This window comes from Zosterops lateralis, assembly GCF_965231275.1.
Source record: "Zosterops lateralis genome assembly, chromosome: 7".
NCBI lineage: Eukaryota > Metazoa > Chordata > Aves > Passeriformes > Zosteropidae > Zosterops > Zosterops lateralis.
Genome location: NC_139767.1, coordinates 31,257,873 through 31,276,407, shown reverse-complemented (window position 1 = coordinate 31,276,407; position 18,535 = coordinate 31,257,873). Strand labels below are relative to the sequence as shown.

General features: G+C 39.7%; 1 protein-coding gene across 3 annotated transcripts in view; it reads right to left on the bottom strand.

The window, feature by feature from the left end:
* The window catches only part of SLC35F5 (solute carrier family 35 member F5), a 30,248-nt gene extending 13,999 nt beyond the window's left edge, over positions 1 to 16,249 (bottom strand). The window contains exons 1-11 of one of the 3 annotated variants that reach the window (XM_083864844.1): positions 16,189 to 16,249; positions 12,970 to 13,040; positions 11,288 to 11,366; positions 8,312 to 8,453; positions 7,124 to 7,267; positions 5,151 to 5,213; positions 3,887 to 3,968; positions 2,316 to 2,506; positions 1,063 to 1,144; positions 657 to 744; positions 45 to 109 (exon numbers count right to left, since the gene is read on the bottom strand). In XM_083864844.1, coding sequence (XP_083720970.1) covers positions 45 to 109; positions 657 to 744; positions 1,063 to 1,144; positions 2,316 to 2,506; positions 3,887 to 3,968; positions 5,151 to 5,213; positions 7,124 to 7,267; positions 8,312 to 8,446 — 850 coding nt within the window. In that variant the 5' untranslated portion in view covers positions 8,447 to 8,453; positions 11,288 to 11,366; positions 12,970 to 13,040; positions 16,189 to 16,249. Of the gene's footprint in view, positions 1 to 44; positions 110 to 656; positions 745 to 1,062; positions 1,145 to 2,315; positions 2,507 to 3,886; positions 3,969 to 5,150; positions 5,214 to 7,123; positions 7,268 to 8,311; positions 8,454 to 11,287; positions 11,367 to 12,969; positions 13,041 to 15,551; positions 15,689 to 15,708; positions 15,740 to 16,188 lie in introns of those variants that run through there. The other 2 variants (XM_083864845.1, XM_083864846.1) reach the window with 2 other exon arrangements.
* Between the last annotated feature and the right edge of the window lie 2,286 nt (positions 16,250 to 18,535).

Sequence of the window (18,535 nt, the reverse complement as noted above, 5' to 3'; positions counted from 1 at the left end):
TACTGATCACTGCTTATTCCAGGATTAAACCCATAAGTAAATACCTATTGTATCTTTTCCAGCAGATTTTTCAGATCCAGAAAGGTTAACAAGTACCACACCACCAATGCTAGTAAAAAAAAAGAAGAAATGCAAAACATTGCTTGAACTCGGGAATTTCTTTACAAAAACAAATAAAAGAAAGACAAAAACAAATATACAATTCTATCTGTAGGTATCCTCAGTTAACCAAAACCCACTTCTGGCAAGTCAAAAGAAGTTCTCAACTGCTAAGGTGTGATCCCAAGTTAAAACCAACTTTTAACTTCCCAGAACAACACATCAGGCATTTAATGAAAGAGGTGGACAACACTGAATGTCAAACCTCTTCCTTTTTCACCATTTATACAAAAACAAACCACAAATTAACAACAAGAAAATAAGTTGATCTATTTCCAACAGAAATTAATTTAGTTTCCTACAGAAGAATAAGATTTGGAAATGGTTCATGATATGAAGCATTAAAAACAGTTAATTCACTTGCTCAATTCATCTGTGAAACAAGGATTGTTCTAAAAAGTGATGGGTATCATTTATTGTCACAGATACAGCAGATACAGTTGTCCTCTCACTGTACCAGGGAGTTTTGGACCAAATGTTCCCTCCCACTATCTTACCTCAAAATAACAGCTAATAATTTGGACAGCGTAAACCGATCTCCACTGTTACTGGGAAAGACTGCAGCCAAGATTAATGTAAAAAGTCCTGCAAGAAAAATTCAGAGGAGTTTGTACAATCAAGTTTTGCCAGTACTTTGCTCAGAAAGCTTCAACCCTATAACACTCCAAAATATACATTTTTAATATACAGATGTGGCTACAGAAGTACACACACAAAAAGCAGAGGAAACATGAAGGTATCCTAAAAAATCTCTCCAAATATAAAGTGAATTTTTTAAACACATATTCAATGCCTTTAGGTCAAATCCACAGGTTAAAAAGTTGCACAAATTCATTGTAACAAGAGATTTTTATGTTATAAACAGCATTATAATGCACATCTGGTGGTGTAAATAAAACTTACCAGAGGTTGACGACAAGATATTAACTATGGCGACTTGGGTATCTGACAGAGCTTCTTGGTATGAGAAATTTGCCAAGAACCACTGGGGCAAAAGAAAAATAATTTTGTTATTATATGGGTAGTAACAACAGAACTTAAGATTCTCAGTGCAATGAAATCCTACTTTAAGAAGAAAGTCCAATTATTTAATCAAAAATAAAATCATAACTATATTTTTAACTTAAAGACACTTCTAACTTCTATTAAAGTGGCAGGCACATTAAAATCCAGCAGCAAACTTAGAATTGGCTCAAATCAACCACATTCAAGTACGTGTTTAATTATGAAATAACATACTTCAGAACTTAAAAAGAATTAAAATGACATTATAATAGCTAGTCTGTAGCAACTAAAGGTACTTTTAACTTGTTGCAGAGTGCTTCAAGATGATAACTGCACAAGGGTTGCAAAGAAATTTCAGTAATGCATGTGACATTAGTCAGCCCAATTAGGTTTTTTAGAGTACTTAAAACCAGCACACATCTCCACTGTTAAAAACAAGCATCTCTTACATTCAATGGCCAAAAAAAATATTTAATTTGCCTAAAAATATTTAATTCCTCCATAAAGGAATAAAATAGCAAGTGTTTTCTCACTTCTTGATTGAGATCTCATTAATAAGATCTCAGATATATTCTAAGGGAAGTAACCACTTTCTAGTTTCATATAGAAATATTCATAAAGTCCAAGAAGAAATACATGTACATGCCAGTAGCATCCATGAACAAATAAACAAGATTTGTTTTGGACATGAGGACACTACCCCAGGGAAAATTACACCACTATTTTCTGGTACATGCATCAGTGGTATTATTATTGTTGATGATAATAATAATAACAATTAAAGGGCTCTACTTCCTGAGGAAAAGTCATGATGAATCCACATTACAGAGAATCCATTTGGCAGCATCAGTGAAGCTGCTTCTGGAAAAGGTATCACTGATCTGCCCTCTAGATCTTTCTGTCTCAAAAATCCTGCCACTGTAATCTCTCTCTCCCCCCGGAACTGAGGCATGATGCAGCAGCAGCATCTACCAGCAGATTCATAAATAAATCTTGCACATCCATGCCCAGCACAACAAAATTTTTACTTCTTTTACATTTAAAAAATAAAGTTTAAAGAACACAAGTCATCTCAATACTTATTCACTATTATTATTACACAAGTTTAAATGTATCTTTACTTAAGCTTTCTGAAAGAATGGAGCACATACCACAAAGCAAAAGAAAAAGCTGATTTTTGCTACTTGGCTTGCAGTGAGTTTTCCTACAGTCTTTAGGATGGATTCCTGCTCCTTCACAGTTGGATACGACATGCGGGACAGCTTTGCCTCCAAAGCGTGGCTGGACGGGAGCTGCCGGATCTCCATGATGTTACTGAACCTCACACGAGGCTTTTTGGGTGCTTCAGAGGAGGAAAAAAACAAAAAGGAAAAAAAAAAAAAAAAAAAAAAAAGAAAAAAAGAGATAAATATTATTATTATTATTATTATTAAGCTTTTTGAGCCATATGCACAATATGCAAATAAATCTGTGGAGTTGTAACACACCACTGATTACAATACTGCAGAAATAACAGATTCTTTTCCAAATAGAAGACATGCCATCATGATTTATTATACTTAATATTTTGCTATTCAGGAGGCTACTAATAAGACAAAGCACAATGAATTGCTGTTTTCAATCAGTAAATTGTCCACCCAGGAAAAACTCACTGAAGAGCACCACCCCTGCTCCCTGTCAAGAATATCAACAGAATATCAACATTTTTAGATAGGAACTATTCCATCTTGAAAACCATTATGTATATAAGATTTTCTTCAATTGTCTAATAGCCAAACAGTCAAAAGCTGCACACAACTCTACCTAACTGCAAGGACAATGTTTCATTCAGAAGCTTACAGTCCAACATTCCTCAAAGCTTAGCAGAGACCATAAAGTCACTTGCCCTTTTGAAATCCACTCTCTAACTTATCTTGCCAATTAGGATCAGGTTTTATTTAGAAGGTTATTTTAGTATTATTAGCTTCTACTGTAAAGAAAACATTACATTAAACATTACAGGCAAATATTAGCCTAAATCAATGTGAAACAATACCTAATTCCCTAAAAAAAAAAAAAAACAACGAAGGCAAAGTTGCAGCTGGAACAATTCTGAAGCGATTGGTCCATGTTGCCACAGGAAGCAGAGCCTACCGAAGTGGTTCCTAATGTGTGCAATGTAGAAACTAAGAGAGCTTCCCTTTGATCAGCAGGGACTCTCTTGCTGAGGATTAGCCAACTGGATGTTTCAAAGCCAAACTTTCTACAACTGTCTGGGACAGTCAGGCCTGTTTAAGGTACTATCACAAGATAGTGAGGCTTAAATAAAACCAGAATGCACATAGACTGTTAAAATTCTTACTTTGACTGCTTTGCTCCTGCTCTAAAAAGGACAAAAGCTTGTTTTTCCAGAGGCTGACTCACTGCTGCTGGTCTTACAAGCCCAGAAGGAAAGAATCACAAGTACTGAACCCAGTTGGTCCCTTGAGATAAACATAGGGCTGCATCTGTAGTGACCAAGAAAGGTAAACTGAACGACAGGCCTATGTTTTCTCTACCTGAAAGTAAATATATGAGACCGCAATTCATGCAATAAGAGCTTTCAGACAGGAGAAAAAAGGGGAAAAAAAAAGGGGAGGAAGGGGAAGCAAGTCCTGCAACATGACAGCAGTTATACTAAACAAAGGAAAGTAATCCTTCACCAAAGAACTAACATTACAGCATTCCAAAAGTCTTTACTCACTTTTCTCTGCATCACTACTATTACTGCCATTTTTTTCAGTTGGCAAATCATGAAACTTTACAGGAACATATAAAGGTTCACTCTGCAATGAATCAGTATAAGTAAAAAAATACAGTTAAGCAGGATATTTAAATTATAACCAGTAGAATTTATTTAGAAAATTAGAATTAGAAAACTAAATAAAGAAAAGCTTGGTGAATAGTAAGAGAATCAGATTTAAAATGGGTCTGCACACAGTGGATAGACTTGTCAAAATTCATGTATGCAATATACTGGATGTTACACATACTGGTAAAACACAGTACTACTACAAGAGAACTGTGCTCTTTTGTGTGTATCCTCATGAGCACAAAACTTACGGCCAGAAAATTCACACTTACTGATTTAAAATTACAAAATAAGTCATCAACATCACAGATATTTCATTAGCTATAGCTTCTGTCCAAATTATAAAATAGAAACATGAAACACAGAATGTATGAACAAAAATTCATGTACTCATTTTCTTCCCATGGCCCTAAAACCCCTTATTTTCTTCCCTAGCCTTAAACATCAAAAACTTCAGGAAAGATCCACAATACCTAAGGCACTTGCAAGTATTTCCAGCAATTAAAACTTCTGCTAACAATACAAGTTTTAAGCTACTTGTTTAGATTAAATTAATAAACTGTAAATTAGTAAAAGTGAAGCCACGAAAAAGATCTGGTAGTTGGATTTTCATTAGGCTTGTTTAGGATGAGAATTTTGGTGTTTAAATTAATGCAAAATTGCCCAAGTCTCTAGAGTGACATGATCTTAATGAACTGAGAATGCCAAGAAGGTTTTATTCTTAAATACAGACAGACAAAGTTCAAAATCCCTGAAAAACTAAATGAAAAATACATCTGCAAAAATGCCACTTCAAGTAATTCTGTATAAAATATCCATACAGTAATTTGCAATACTCAATTGCTTCCCCCACTCTATTACAGAGATGGTACTGAGTTGAATGTGTAAAGGTTTCCTCTGTAAGAGATAATATTTCTTTGACAAACTACTACAGAAACATTCAAGTAAGTGCTTTATTGAGCTGAGAACTCATATTTCTTATAGTAAGCAATACGATTACTTGCAGTACTTTTTAGTAACATATAAGTATATAAGTTACCAATCCCCTTTGACTAAACATATTACACTTAAAACTGCCACATTTTAGAAACAGTAAATCAAAACAGTTGTACCGTGTTAATGTAAAGCACCAACCTTCATAAATCAAGGCACTTACCAGAGAACTGTTCACAGTGGTATCTGTTGTACAAGCAGCAAAATAACCTTCAGCATCTGCAAACTAATTACAGAAAATTTAATGTAATAAACTACCAAGGCAAAGTAACTGACATTTTTGAAGAGTAAGGTTTTTTATAACTTTTTCCACAATTCTGTCAAAATTCCCTCTCTCCTCTCAGCCCTCCTCCCCAATACCAAGAAGGTTTACAAGTTCAGTAGATAATTTCAGTACCTCCAAGGTCAGTAAATAATTTCAGTACTTCCTTGTCCGTCTTGAAGAACCCACTGAATTCAACTACACAAGTATGAATGCAGGATGAGCCTCTTAGATACAGAAAACCTGCAAAATTCAGCCTTAGGGACAAAATCCCCACTAAATGATTGTGCATCTATTAACAACAGGCTGCTTCTTTCCTAATTTCATTAAGGCAAAGATCCTTTCCCTCCTCTTTTCTGTACCTTACCAAACCCACATTCTCTGACCTGCAGCTCTGCAGCTTGCTCTTCTACCATGATGGTAGCAAACCTACTAAACAAAGCCTCTAATGTGGAAGAGAACTTAAAAGTAAGGTGTGAGTGTTTATCCAAGCAATCATTGAAATAAAACCATGTATCTGGATATGTTTTCCAGACTAATAAACACAAGACACTTTAAAGGCACTTGCAATAATTACAGAGTTGAATATTTAACTACACCCCTTGGGGGGGAAGGAATTTTCTAAGAATACATTACAGTCTTGTCTGCCCTGTTCTTTTGAAAAGGAAAAATAATTTGCAGCAGGAGTGTCATGAGTGGTGCACACAACATGTGACAGACTGGGCACTCTTACTCATTGCATTCCAGTTTGTATTTCATTACTGTCAGCAAAGAAACTAAGTTCTGTTTATTCCCAAATTATCTTATGAAGATTCTGAACAACATCAAGTCTAACACATGCCATGTTACACACAAACATTTGGTATTAAAAGCTGATCTAGCAAAAATTATATTAAGATATAAGCCAGCTTTAAATGCTCTATGTGTTTAACTCAAGAATTTTAAAAAAAAGAGGTTTTGGGTAGTTCTCTGTGTTTTGTCTTGTCTTTTTTTAAAAAGAAAAATCAGATACAAGTCATGTAACACTTTAAATATGTTATGCCTACAACTGTCACTATCAGTGAATTCTAACATATCCAGTCAGTTTCCTGCACAGAAGCTATTTTCTATAAAGACATGTTGATTAACAGTATGTTCTTGGATCACATTTTCTGATTTTTTTAATGTGAGATTAGTGTCAGGCCAAATGCCTTACTGCTTCCTGAGTGCTGCTGTTCAGCATTTTGAAACACTGGCACAGAACAACTGTTCTTCCCAGCATCTTTTGGAAAAAATCCCCATATTTCTGTCTTATAACAACAATTTTGGGTTCTAGCACAAACTATGCCTAACTCTGGAATGGGCATCAGAAGGTCACCCATGCATAAAAGCTATAAAAACAATATTAACAACAACAAAAACATAATTCCACCACCCTTACTAAATGTAACTTTAAACCCCTCAAAACAGTCACCAAACAGTTAATGGTTCTGCCAGAGACAAAAAAAGTTAGTGTTAAAAACCAACTACACAGTTCAACTTCTGATTCCTTTGATTACAGATGTTGGGGGAGTTAAAGGGAACCAAGAGCCAACAGGAGTTTCATAAGCTCTTGTTAAGAGGAATTATCCCCTGCAATTGCCCAGGATACAAAACCAGGCTGCAGGGACCAACAGCCTGGCCCAGCAGAGCATTTCCTACATCTCATATTGCTTCTTCCTGCCTCTCATCCTCTCACATGACAACTGTTACAGCTGCCATGTCTTCCTGCGGCATGATTCAGTTTATACCTCAAATATGTAGCCTTTGCTCTTCTCTAGTCTCTATTTTAAGGTTTTTTTTTTCTGTACAAACTTAGACAAATATCACAACATCTAAGGAGTTATAATACTTACAAAAGCTGCATGCCTTCCACGAAACCCACGAGTACACTGTTGCCTCCATGGCTTCCAAACAATAAATCCCAAGAGGTATAGAACAAACATGGATGTTTTTGCAAATGTACTGAAAAAGGGTTTGTTGTACCTTGTAAAAACATACTGTGGAAAGAAAATAATTGCAGTATCCAAAATTACCAAATAGGTAAGAATTCACAAAATTAATGATCAGGTGTAAATATACAGTCCAGAACAGTCTGGCTCCCAAAGTATCAGAGTTGTGAGTATTGGCATGGATGACCAAAGGAACCAAGTGGCCCTATCTGTTCTGGGGGAACCCTCTCCCAAACTACCTCCAAGGCCAACAAAAAGGAGCTTTTTATAAGAAACAATGCCACAGAAGGAAAACTACTTATTACTTGTATCTCACCAAGCAACACATTTAAATGCTACTGAACTCAAATAGCACTGAAAATACATTTACATACAAATATTTTCTAAATTGAAGACCACTTTTATAAGCAGTAACATATTAATCATAAAGTAGAGAAGACTACTTTGGCTAAATACCATTTCAGTATCAAGAGTGACTCAACCAGCTTGTTCCAAAAAATGTTTTATTAATATCACATGATAAGCACAAACATTTGTATATGCTTAGTTTCAAAACTGATATAGAACATAACTTAATGACAGTTCAGAAAACTGAATTTAGGAATTTATTAAAAACTCAATTTCTATTGCTAAAGCTCTGTTTTAGGTCCTAAGGCTTAACATGAAATAAATACCACAACAGTTTCAATATGGTTAATGTATGAACTAGATGAAATTACAGGGTTTAAACTCCACGACCTGAGTCCTCTCATCCTGGACTTCTGGATGTTCTGAACTACAATTCACCACAGCACTAGCCTGCCATGATACAGCTCATTAACTAATTTTTGGGAACCATATGGGCATTATTATGATCAACGTGGCAATAATAAAATGAACTCCCTGATTACAGTACACAGTTTTAAGTTTATGCTGTTTAATTTTACTGTCTTAATTTTGAGACTTTCTGTGTCAAAAGAAACAGGCACTGAGTTGAACTTATCTCTAAGTTTTAGTGGATTCAGGCTGGTGAAACACAGAAGTTTGATAAGCACGTTTCTGCTGCATCTTTCTCATTTATTTTCCCTTTAAATTGTGTGTAACAATACTTACAGAAGTGAGTTCTGAAGAGGCCACCCAGATCACATCAACAAGGAGGAGAATGACAATTCCTAGAGCCATTCTCCTGCGCTGAGCAGAGGAACTGCTCTGGGAGCTCATCCGGTTCATGATAAAAACCCACACCATTTGGAACCTGGGCAAGAGGGACACAGAGATAAAACACAAAAGGTTACAGAAACACACAGAAAAATAAACACTGCGGACAACTGTACCATATCTATGTGAACAGGACCTAATATGCAAGGACACATATAGCCGTGTTGTTAAAAAGCAGATCTGGCAGGAAAATTTCAGAGATATGAGGGACAATTAGAAAGTAAATCTTCACTTTGCAAAACCTTATCAACTGCTTTAGCAATGAAGTAAGCAAAAAGTAGGTAAAACACAATGCCTTTTTGGAATTTACACTGCAAGTTCTGCAAAATTTGAAACCACTGTATTTTGGTAAGTTCAGGCACCTGACAGTATAAATTAGATTGATGTGTTGTGACAAATGTCAGAAACATGTTTAAACTTAGAGGCACTCAACAAATATTTCCAAAGATATAGGAAAAGATTTCGGTAAATTATAAACCCTTGCAACAAGAGGTGATTCAAGAAAAAAAACAGAATAATAATCAATTGTAAATTTTAAAAATTAGACTACACATGCACTTGAATTAAAAAAAAATATATGGCTTTTTGGTAATTTATGAAATACAGGCATGAAGCAGTTCTAGTGAAAATTTGTCAAAAATCCATTAATGCCAATACAAGGGAATTCAGATTTGTGACAGAGCTTTACAGCTGCCCACTGGATGGCCGAAATTTATGGAAGGCCTAAATTTAGGAAAACTTTCAATTATATTACTAAAAAGCTTCAAACACAAGTGACAGAGACTGATGATTCATTCTTGTACTAGAATCCTTTATGAACTCTCTAATGAATGTCAGTCAGACATGTATGTGGTATCTCTATCACTAACATTCACTTATTTATGCACATATTTTAAGAACCAATTTATTACGAGTTCATTAACTAAGATGTCATAGCGTACCATAAACTCAAACACCATCTCTGAGAGAACTGCTCAAGGAACTGCAATCTAAGTCATTTTTAGAGAGCAGCTTCTGACTTTCACAGTAAATAGAGGTCAACTGCTTTGCTAATACGGTTTGATAAATTTAAATTGAACTTTGTTTTTTCCACATGTGTCAACATACAAATACTTGCTTTCTTTTCATTATTTACAAATTATTTATGGAAGAGAGAGTGCAACAATGTCCTCAGTGAGTGAGGAAGGTACATTACTTTTTTCCAGAGTAACCTATTCCTCAGATTAAGGATTTGAATGTCCAGATATGCACAAGCATATTGAGATCACAGCACTGTTTTCTGCTTTGACTCATATCTCTATACAGTCTCTGCCATGTTCAAATCTTGACGCTTTTTCCTCCATTTCTTAAAAGGCTTCTTTCAAAAGAAAAATGAACAGGCAGAGCTCCTGAAGTATAATTATACCACTAGATCTGTGCTGATATAATGTATGTGTGGGCATCAGTTCTGGATAATTACTCTGCTTTTCTGATAAAATGGTGGGACTGACAAAAGAAAGCAGAAATCTGTAAGTAGACAGAGGCAAAGTTATGAAAGACTCAGCAAGGAATTATAATTTCAGCTTGATACAGAATAAAGGAGAAAATATTTGTTCTCAAAGAGAGAGCAAATAAATGTATTAGCTTAAACTTGAGGAAACTAACATAAAGGTTTTCAGGCTTGAAAGCTTGTAAAGCTTTTTTCAGTTTTTAAGAATTGGTTTAACAGTTACTACATAATATACTCTACAAACTTTACCTTTATTTTATTGTGACTAATAGCCTAGAAGCCATTACATGAAATTATATTATATATAGCCTAAAAATTGCTCATGTGTTTGCATAATAAGCAGCTAACATGGAAGCTGGGCACAGAAGAGCTTCACACAAGCTGGAAAGAAGAAATCTCATTCCTGTCAGTGACAGTGGGAAAGCATCCTAGAAATAAAAAGCACTGCAGCCCTTCCACCAGTTCTGTGCTGCAGGCAGGAGGGGAGAGGCAGCTGGGGAGACAGGAGGGAATGGCAGCAGCCTGATCTGCTGGACATCCCCACATCTGATGCTCCCTCACACCTACAGCTCTGCTGCTCTCACCACAGGCTGCCTCAAAGCACACTCTGTGAGCAGAGATGGTGCACAGATAACGTTCACATCCTGCAGTTGTTTAATCTTGTACTCAGCTTGTCTACATTCAGCTTGAACAAATCCCTTGCTTTAAAATCCTTCAACAGGAGCGATGTAAAGGATGATGGAACATCCAGCACTTCTTAGATAAGAGGTTACACATAAAGTTATTCACAGTCTATGTACGTTTTACACCATTTCTGCTGTACCTTTGATAAGTACATGTTAAAATTCTAAATAAAGAGCTCATAATTATGCCTTGGAAGTTGAATTTTTTACTACGTTGCAGTAAAAGCAGCTATTACTTTCTCATTTGACTACCAAGTATCTGTTTAACATTTCTGTGTGCCTAATATAGCCTTTGCTTGATCCTTTCCCAGCAAGGCAAAAAGCTTTACAAGAAAAGGTGACTACAAAGGGCAGCATGATCACCTTCTAGCTAATAGTTGACTAAAAAAGCTGCCAAGCAGCAATACTAAAAATGCCAGTAAAGTTCAGCAGAAATTCAAAAGCCTACTGAAACCTAAATATAAGTTTTAGGACAGAATTAAAACCCTGTAAAACACCACACAAAATGCAAAAATGCAAAGACAGACTGAAACTACTATTTTGAGAAGTTTTAGGCAAACACATTGTCCCACTTATTAACAGTATTCATGAACTTGCAATGAAATACAATTCCACACTTTCATGTTTGGCTTCTGTACATTGAACGTAATATGCTCTGACAGAAATGAACACACAAGAACAAGACTTTCCTCATATTACCTTCCACAATAACAGTAAAAAGGAAGCAAAAGTGGTGACTAACAAACTTCACACTTCATGTCAAAGTGAAGATAGTCTCCTAAAAAAAACAAAACAAAAAAAAAGCAAAGTGTGAAACAGCACGTGCATATTGAGCATCTATCTTTGCAAAATACTGTCTAAAATTTAAAGTTCCACAAGGGTCTTCTGCAGCTCAAGTCCTCAGTGCTGGGGACATACAGATCTAGAATATTAAAAATTGGTCTGCATCAAAAATGCCAGCAGGGCAGCCCTGAACTGCAAGAAAACAGGATCCCTACCTACTTTTGATATTACAAAGAACACAATCCCTTCCTTATTAATACACTACAGGAGGTTCTCATGAGGAGCATGAACCTGATGATGTTAAGTTGTGATTTTCTAAGCTATGCAGAGAAAAGCACTATTTCTTAAGTGTACATTCCTAAGCAAAGAATTTAAACATTAGAACTAGGAAGGTAATGGAAGAACACATAGGCTTGTTTGCCTTGAAATAATCTAGAAAGATAAAGCACCTTCATTCTGTGTCTTGTGAAAGCCAAATATCTTTCCTTAAATGGATACAGCATTATTATTGTATTAAAACAAAACATCATCTTACATAAAACTTTTTTTTAAATTTTTAAACCCAGATCCTATAAAGGAATTCAATAAAATCTACTTTAAAACTGTTATATAGGAAAAGAAACATTATAAAAAATAGAGCCAAATTTTATTGCTCGGAAGTGCTGCAATAATTATTATTATTGTTATTTTTATTTATTGTGGAATGTTGCTAAGCTCTGTTTTAGGGATACCCTGAATCAACAGGAGTCACACACTGTGCTAAGGAGTCTCAAATTAGTGTCCCAAACAGAAATAGCAGCAAGGGCAGAATTAATTGTTTACCCCAAATTAGCTTTTGATCACCTGTCAAACACAGCTGAGAGTCTGTAAACTGTTAACAGGGAGCAATAACTGAATTCATGCTTTTCACCCATTAGATTAAAAGGATTAAAACTCATAAATAGGGACCCCACAAGCCTATGGTTCAGCCCCCACTGAACTCAACATTTACACACAGCAAGTTCAAACCTTTTCCACAGTTTACCAAATGATCATAACGGCTTAAAAGAAACCAACAAACTGGAAGATGCATTTTTTAAGACAAAAGCATGTGATACTCCATCTGCTATTCCACAAAGACAATGCTCACTGTAGACCCTGAACACCAAGGCAATTAATCACAAAATCACTAATTATTTTGAGTTGGAAGGGACCCACAAGGATCACAAAGTCAAACTTTTAAGTGAATGGCCCAGGGATTGAAGCCACAACCTTCACATTATTATTGTGGGGTTTTACCCTTACAGAATATTTATCAAGTGCACAAAGTTATGATAAATTTAAGCCACCAGAAGACATAGGGACTGCAATAAAAATTTTAGTTTAAAAGCAAATATCATATTCTACTCTATTAATAGAGCAGAAACTTCAGAATGTTTGCCCTTTGCTTCCATTATTAGGAAATAAATATGCTTTCCACATGGTGTAACTTTAAACATACCAGCTCAAATCTGACATTTAAAGGAATATTCATTTAAAAGACATTTCTGAATATCATTATAATTTTCAGCAAACAGCACTGAGACCCTTTAAAATCTCCTTTCTTATTATTTATTTACCATTCCAACAGTCTTAGAGTTGGTGCTGTCATCTTGCAGAACCATTTTTCAGCCAGTTACATGAAGATCTTCTGAAAAATAAACAAAAATTTTCTTGTCATGACACTGTACTTTGATTTTAAAAGGCTGCAGTACCCTAGATCATGTAAGAAGAGTCACCACTTCAATTTCTGTTATCAAAAAGATATAAAAAGCAGTCTCACTGTGTAGTCTACAGTGCATGGAGCTGTCACACAGCTGACTGCACTAAAGCCAACAGGCTCAGCAGCCTGTCCAACTCTCCTCTCCTGAACATGCAACAAGCAGCTTCTGAGGGCAGGAAATAAAACTGCACCATTGACACTTCACGTGCGATCTTATTTGGACAGCATCAAATGCTTCTTTGTGCAGATTATTTCCACATTAAAAGCTCCACCCAAGAAGAGAAAATCACATGAAATTCACAAACTTTTACTGCTCTGACAATCAGGGAAGAGAACATTATAGGCCAAAGAATTGCCAAATCTTTGCAAAACAGAAGTATTGCTGTTCTGGATGTTCCAGGAGGAAAACACAGAGCCTGTCTCTCCCCTTCACCACCAAAAAATAGAAAAAAAAAATAAAAAAAAAAAAAAAAAAAAAAAAAAAAACATAACAAGAATGCCAAAGACATAGAACAGCATCTCAGTCACAATCCATGATGCAAGCAAGTCAACTGGAAATTCTTCCTTGTATCTACTCAAGATTATTTCATATACAATTTGAAAGACAACATATCAAGATAAGGCTTGCAAGCAAAATAAATGGGTTTAGTTTTTCCAGTTATACCAGCTGCACCAACAAGACAAGTTCTGGGATACAACCTCCTCCCCCTTTTAACATGTTCTGTCATCAGGTGATTCTTGTTTCATATTGGATTGCTGTTGAGATAAGAGAAACAGAGACACTGCTTTCACTTTAACCAGAAAAAAACCCTGAAAGTAAAATGATTTACCTTTATATGTCAAAATCTGTAAGCACACATTAAAGCAACATTAATCATTAATTAATGATGTCCACTCAACCTCCAAAGATTACCATGAGATGAGAGCAAGGGCAAGAATATTCAGAAGAGATGGAAAAGTGAGCCTTATGCAACATGACTATTACATTCACTGCAGCCCTATCATTTTTACTCAAAGGAAGTTTTCTATAGGATCTTAGAATACAGTGAAGCAAAAGATCCAAAGAAGCAACCAAGTTTTCCATGCCAGTACTGAGTTCTGCAAGTAGAGATCACTGCTCCCATCTACATAGGAAGTTACACAAGACCAAAGTCTGCACAGAAAATACATTGATTTTATTACCAAAATAGGAGAATTTAGCTTAATCAAAGATATGTTTTAGGAATCTGGTGGTATGTAACAGTCGTGCTATCAAACTGTCATGGCACAGCTGCACATGGCTACCTAAGGAATACAAAGAACATGAATGTCTGAAGGTTTTCATGAATGAAATTAAAGCTTCCTATTCAGCACACACCCAAAATTCATGAAACAACACTTCAAACAAGTTTCCTATATAAAACTATAGGAACTATAGAACTAGTGGTGCAGAGCATTAATCTATTTTATACCTCAGAGTCCCTATCAGCTCCCAGCCTATGCAAGCACACAGTTCTCAGTAATTCCTGCAGCACCCCCAGCAAGGCCCTGACCCTGCCGGACTCAAGTCTGCCTGCAATGAGTTAGAAACACCCAAGTTTCAGGTCTGCAGAGTGAGAGCTGACAAGCAGAACAGGCACTGACCTCCTGGTTATTCTTGTCCAGCAACATTAGGAGAAAGAACTCCATGTCAAGCTGCCAAGACCTCTCTGATCTTCACCACATAGAGAGCAATCTCTCAGCCACCAGTAGCTCCACATTTAACATCAGCTAAGGATTACAAATGACATCCATTGCACATGCTGCAGATCTAATCTGGTCTAGTGCAAGGACTAAACATATCGTGCTTTGTCACAGGATATACAGACACAGATGCCTGATAAGAACCAGCAGGGCAGCTTTCAGAGAGACACCCTGGCAGCAGAAAGCTGAGCCTTCCAGGCAAGGTAGAAATCGGTGAAGTCACTGCACTCAGAGTGAATGGGGGTCTCCTTCCTGCCGACAGATATCTTTGGGGAAAAGCAGCAGGAACAAAGAGAAGGGAAATGAGTAAGTCTTCTTAATGCACTCAGAGAGAAGGGGATGTCTAAGAAGAAAGATATATGCCTGGGGACCTAGGGGGAAAAAGAATGAGTGTGCTGCACTCACACCTACAACACTGGAAAATGCAGGAGGGAAAAGGGAAAGGGAGCTGCAGGCCACGCAGGGGAAGCACGTACCCCTCACACCCCCAGCGAGGCAGGACAGCAGGGCCAGCCCAGAATCACTGAATCAGTTTGTTTGGAAAAGAGCTCTGAGACCATCGAACACAACCCATGGCCAAACACCGCCCTGTCAACCAGACCGTGGCACAGGCTTTCCTTAAACGCCTCCAGGGATGGCAACTCCACCACCTCCCTGGGCAGCCCATTCCACTGTTTAATCACCCCTTCTGTAAAGAAATTCTTCCAAATGTCCCACCTGAACCTCCCCTGGCGCAGCTTAGCACTTGTCACTGCTGCCTGTGAGCTCGACCCCCACCCGGCTCCTGCCAGGGAGTTGTGGAGAGCACTAAAGTCTCCCCAAAGCCTCCTTTACTCCGGGCTAAACTCCGCCAGCTCCCTCAGACACCGCTTACGGGACTTGTGCTCCACACCCTCCTTCTCCGGACACGCTCCAGTGCCTGAAAGTCTTTCCTGCAGCGAGTGCAGAGAGCAGGACACGGCACCCGAGGCGTGGCCTCGGCAGCTCCGAGCACAGGGGCACAGTCACTTCCCTGTTGGCGCTGCCCGCGCTGCTGCTGCTACAGGCGGGCTCTGGGGACAGCGGAGCCCCTCCGCACACCGCCAGCTCGGCCGGAGAAGCCCCCCCGAGGCGGGGAGCGGAGAGCGCGTCCCCCGCAGCGCTGTCATGGGCGGCCGGGGCCGAGGGGCGGCGGGACGCGGGGCACCCACACTGCCCCGGCCCGGGCGGGCACGGCTCCCCCGCCCGCACCAAGGGATAAAGTTCCCTCCCGGGCCCGCTCGGCCCTTCGGGGCCTCTAGCGTGTGGTATCCCGGTAGCGGCGAGACCCGCCCGTTCCCGGCCCCGCTCCCGTTCCCGGCCCCGTTCCCGGTACCTGAGGCCGCGCCGGGCCCGGCGCCCCCCGCGCTCCGTCCGGCGGCGGCACCGCCCGCCCGCGCCGGACACCCGCAATCCATCCCCGAGTCCGCGAGCGACCGCCCCGCCCGCCCCGCCCGCGGGCCGGCCCCATCGACCCGCTCGGCCAGCAGCTCCACACCCCTGTCCTGCCGCCCGCCCCCTGCCCGGCTGAGGGGGGGGTGACGGGGGGGGCCCGCACCGGGAAGGGCCGCGGAAACATCGCTGTGCGCACCACGGCCAGCAATGCATCCATATCCATAGCCCTGTCCGCACCACGGCCAGCAATGCATCCATATCCATAGCCCTGTCCGCACCACGGCCAGCAATGCATCCATATCCATATCCCTGTCCGCACCACGGCCAGCAATGCATCCATATCCATATCCCTGTCCGCACCACGGCCAGCAATGCATCCATATCCATAGCCCTGTCCGCACCACGGCCAGCAATGCATCCATATCCATATCCCTGTCCGCACCACGGCCAGCAATGCATCCATATCCATAGCCCTGTCCGCACCGCAGCCAGCAATCCATCCATAGCCCTGTGCGCACCACGGCCAGCATCACAACCCATATCCCCCTGTCCCCACCACAGCCACCATCCCCATCCATATCCCTGTCCCCACCACAGCCAGCATCACAACCCATATCCCTGTCCCCACCACAGTCACCATCACTATCCCCGTCCCCGTTCCCATGCCTATCTCCATCCCCTTTCCCCGTCCCCATCACCGTTCCTATCCTCGTCTGCGTCTCCGTCCCCATCCCTATCCCCGTCCCCATCCCTATCCCCGTCCCCATCCCTATCCCTGTCCCCATTACTGTCCCTGTCCCCGTCTGCACCCCCATCCCATCCCCGTCCCCATTGCCATCACCGCCCCCATTCCTACCAGCGTTCCCTTCACCGCCCCCATCCCCATCCCCACCTCCATCCCAGTCCAAATCACTGTCCCCTTCCTCGTCCTCATCCTCATCCCTATTCCCATCTCCACCCCGTTCCCATCCCCAAGGCCGCGGCGCTCCCGGTTCCCGCTGCGCTCCGTGTCCCGCCTGGGCACGGCCCGGGGCCGCTCCCGGGGGAACGGGGGCGCGGAGGGAGCGCTCCGCGCCGCGGGGAAGAGGCAGAGCGGGCTGCCAGCCCCGGGCTCCTGCTGGCCCCGGCACCAGCGGGGGAACATCCCCCCGGGAGCGGAGCGGGCAGCGGGAGCAGCGCCGGCCGTTCCAAAGAGATGGAGCGGCTCCAACCAGGGAATGAATGGTGGGACAGCTCTGATGGAGCAGAGCTTGCTCCGGAGACACGGGTATAGGCTGTCCCAAAACTGTAAGATAAACAAGTAAAAAAAAAAAAAAAAAAAAAAAAAAACCACCCAGAAAACAAGAAACACACAAAGAAACCCCACAAACAAACAAAAAACCACTCCAAACCAAAACCAAATAAACCCCAAGAAATAAACTAAAACATAGAGGAACAGAGAAGGTAGAGGAAGAGAGCACGAAGTGAAGAACTAGAGATGGAGAAGTGGGATGAAGCCTGAAACTAATCGTTAAAAAAAAAAGGGGAAGAAGAAAACCCAAAGTTTGCAAGACCTTGAGAAATGTCCTAAAATGCAGCGAGGTGGTGGAATCTTAGTTTCATAGTTACCATAATTTTTACGTTCTGTGATACAAAATCTCACGGGACCTGAAATTAGTGGGAACTAATTAAATTTTTAAAATAGATGTCTGCTTCACTATCAACACACTTTTAAGAGCATAAAAAAATGATAGTGTGCAGACATGCAAACTAAATTAAAGCAAAATTTTGAGATGTTAGTGACTAACAAGATGTAAAAGGAAATACTAGACAAAGTCTATCAAAAATATTGAATAAAATGAACTATCATAGTTCATTCATAGAACATCATCATAGGCTTAGATGAAATTGCAAAATCAGATTCTGGTCCTGTTTGGTTTGGTTTTTGTAGTCAATATTAGTACTCTCTGCAGTCAGTGATGATCAAAATTTAAGAATTAAGCTCATAATACCAACTTAAGATAACTAGGTGTATCTCACATCTTATAGATTGTTCAGTACTCACCTGCTAACAGAAATAAAGCTTTTGGCAAAATTTAGTTATTACATATTTTGGAAATTTTACAGCAAAAACTGCTAGGAAACAATAGTAAGCAATGTATACACATGAATAAAAAAGTGTTTAATTGTTACTAGGTGATACATATGATATATCTGTGCAGTTATTTTCAATGTTACTCACACTTACAAACTGTTGAAATTGAACATATTTCACTCTTCCTATAGGTTGGTGATTGAAAAAAATCCAT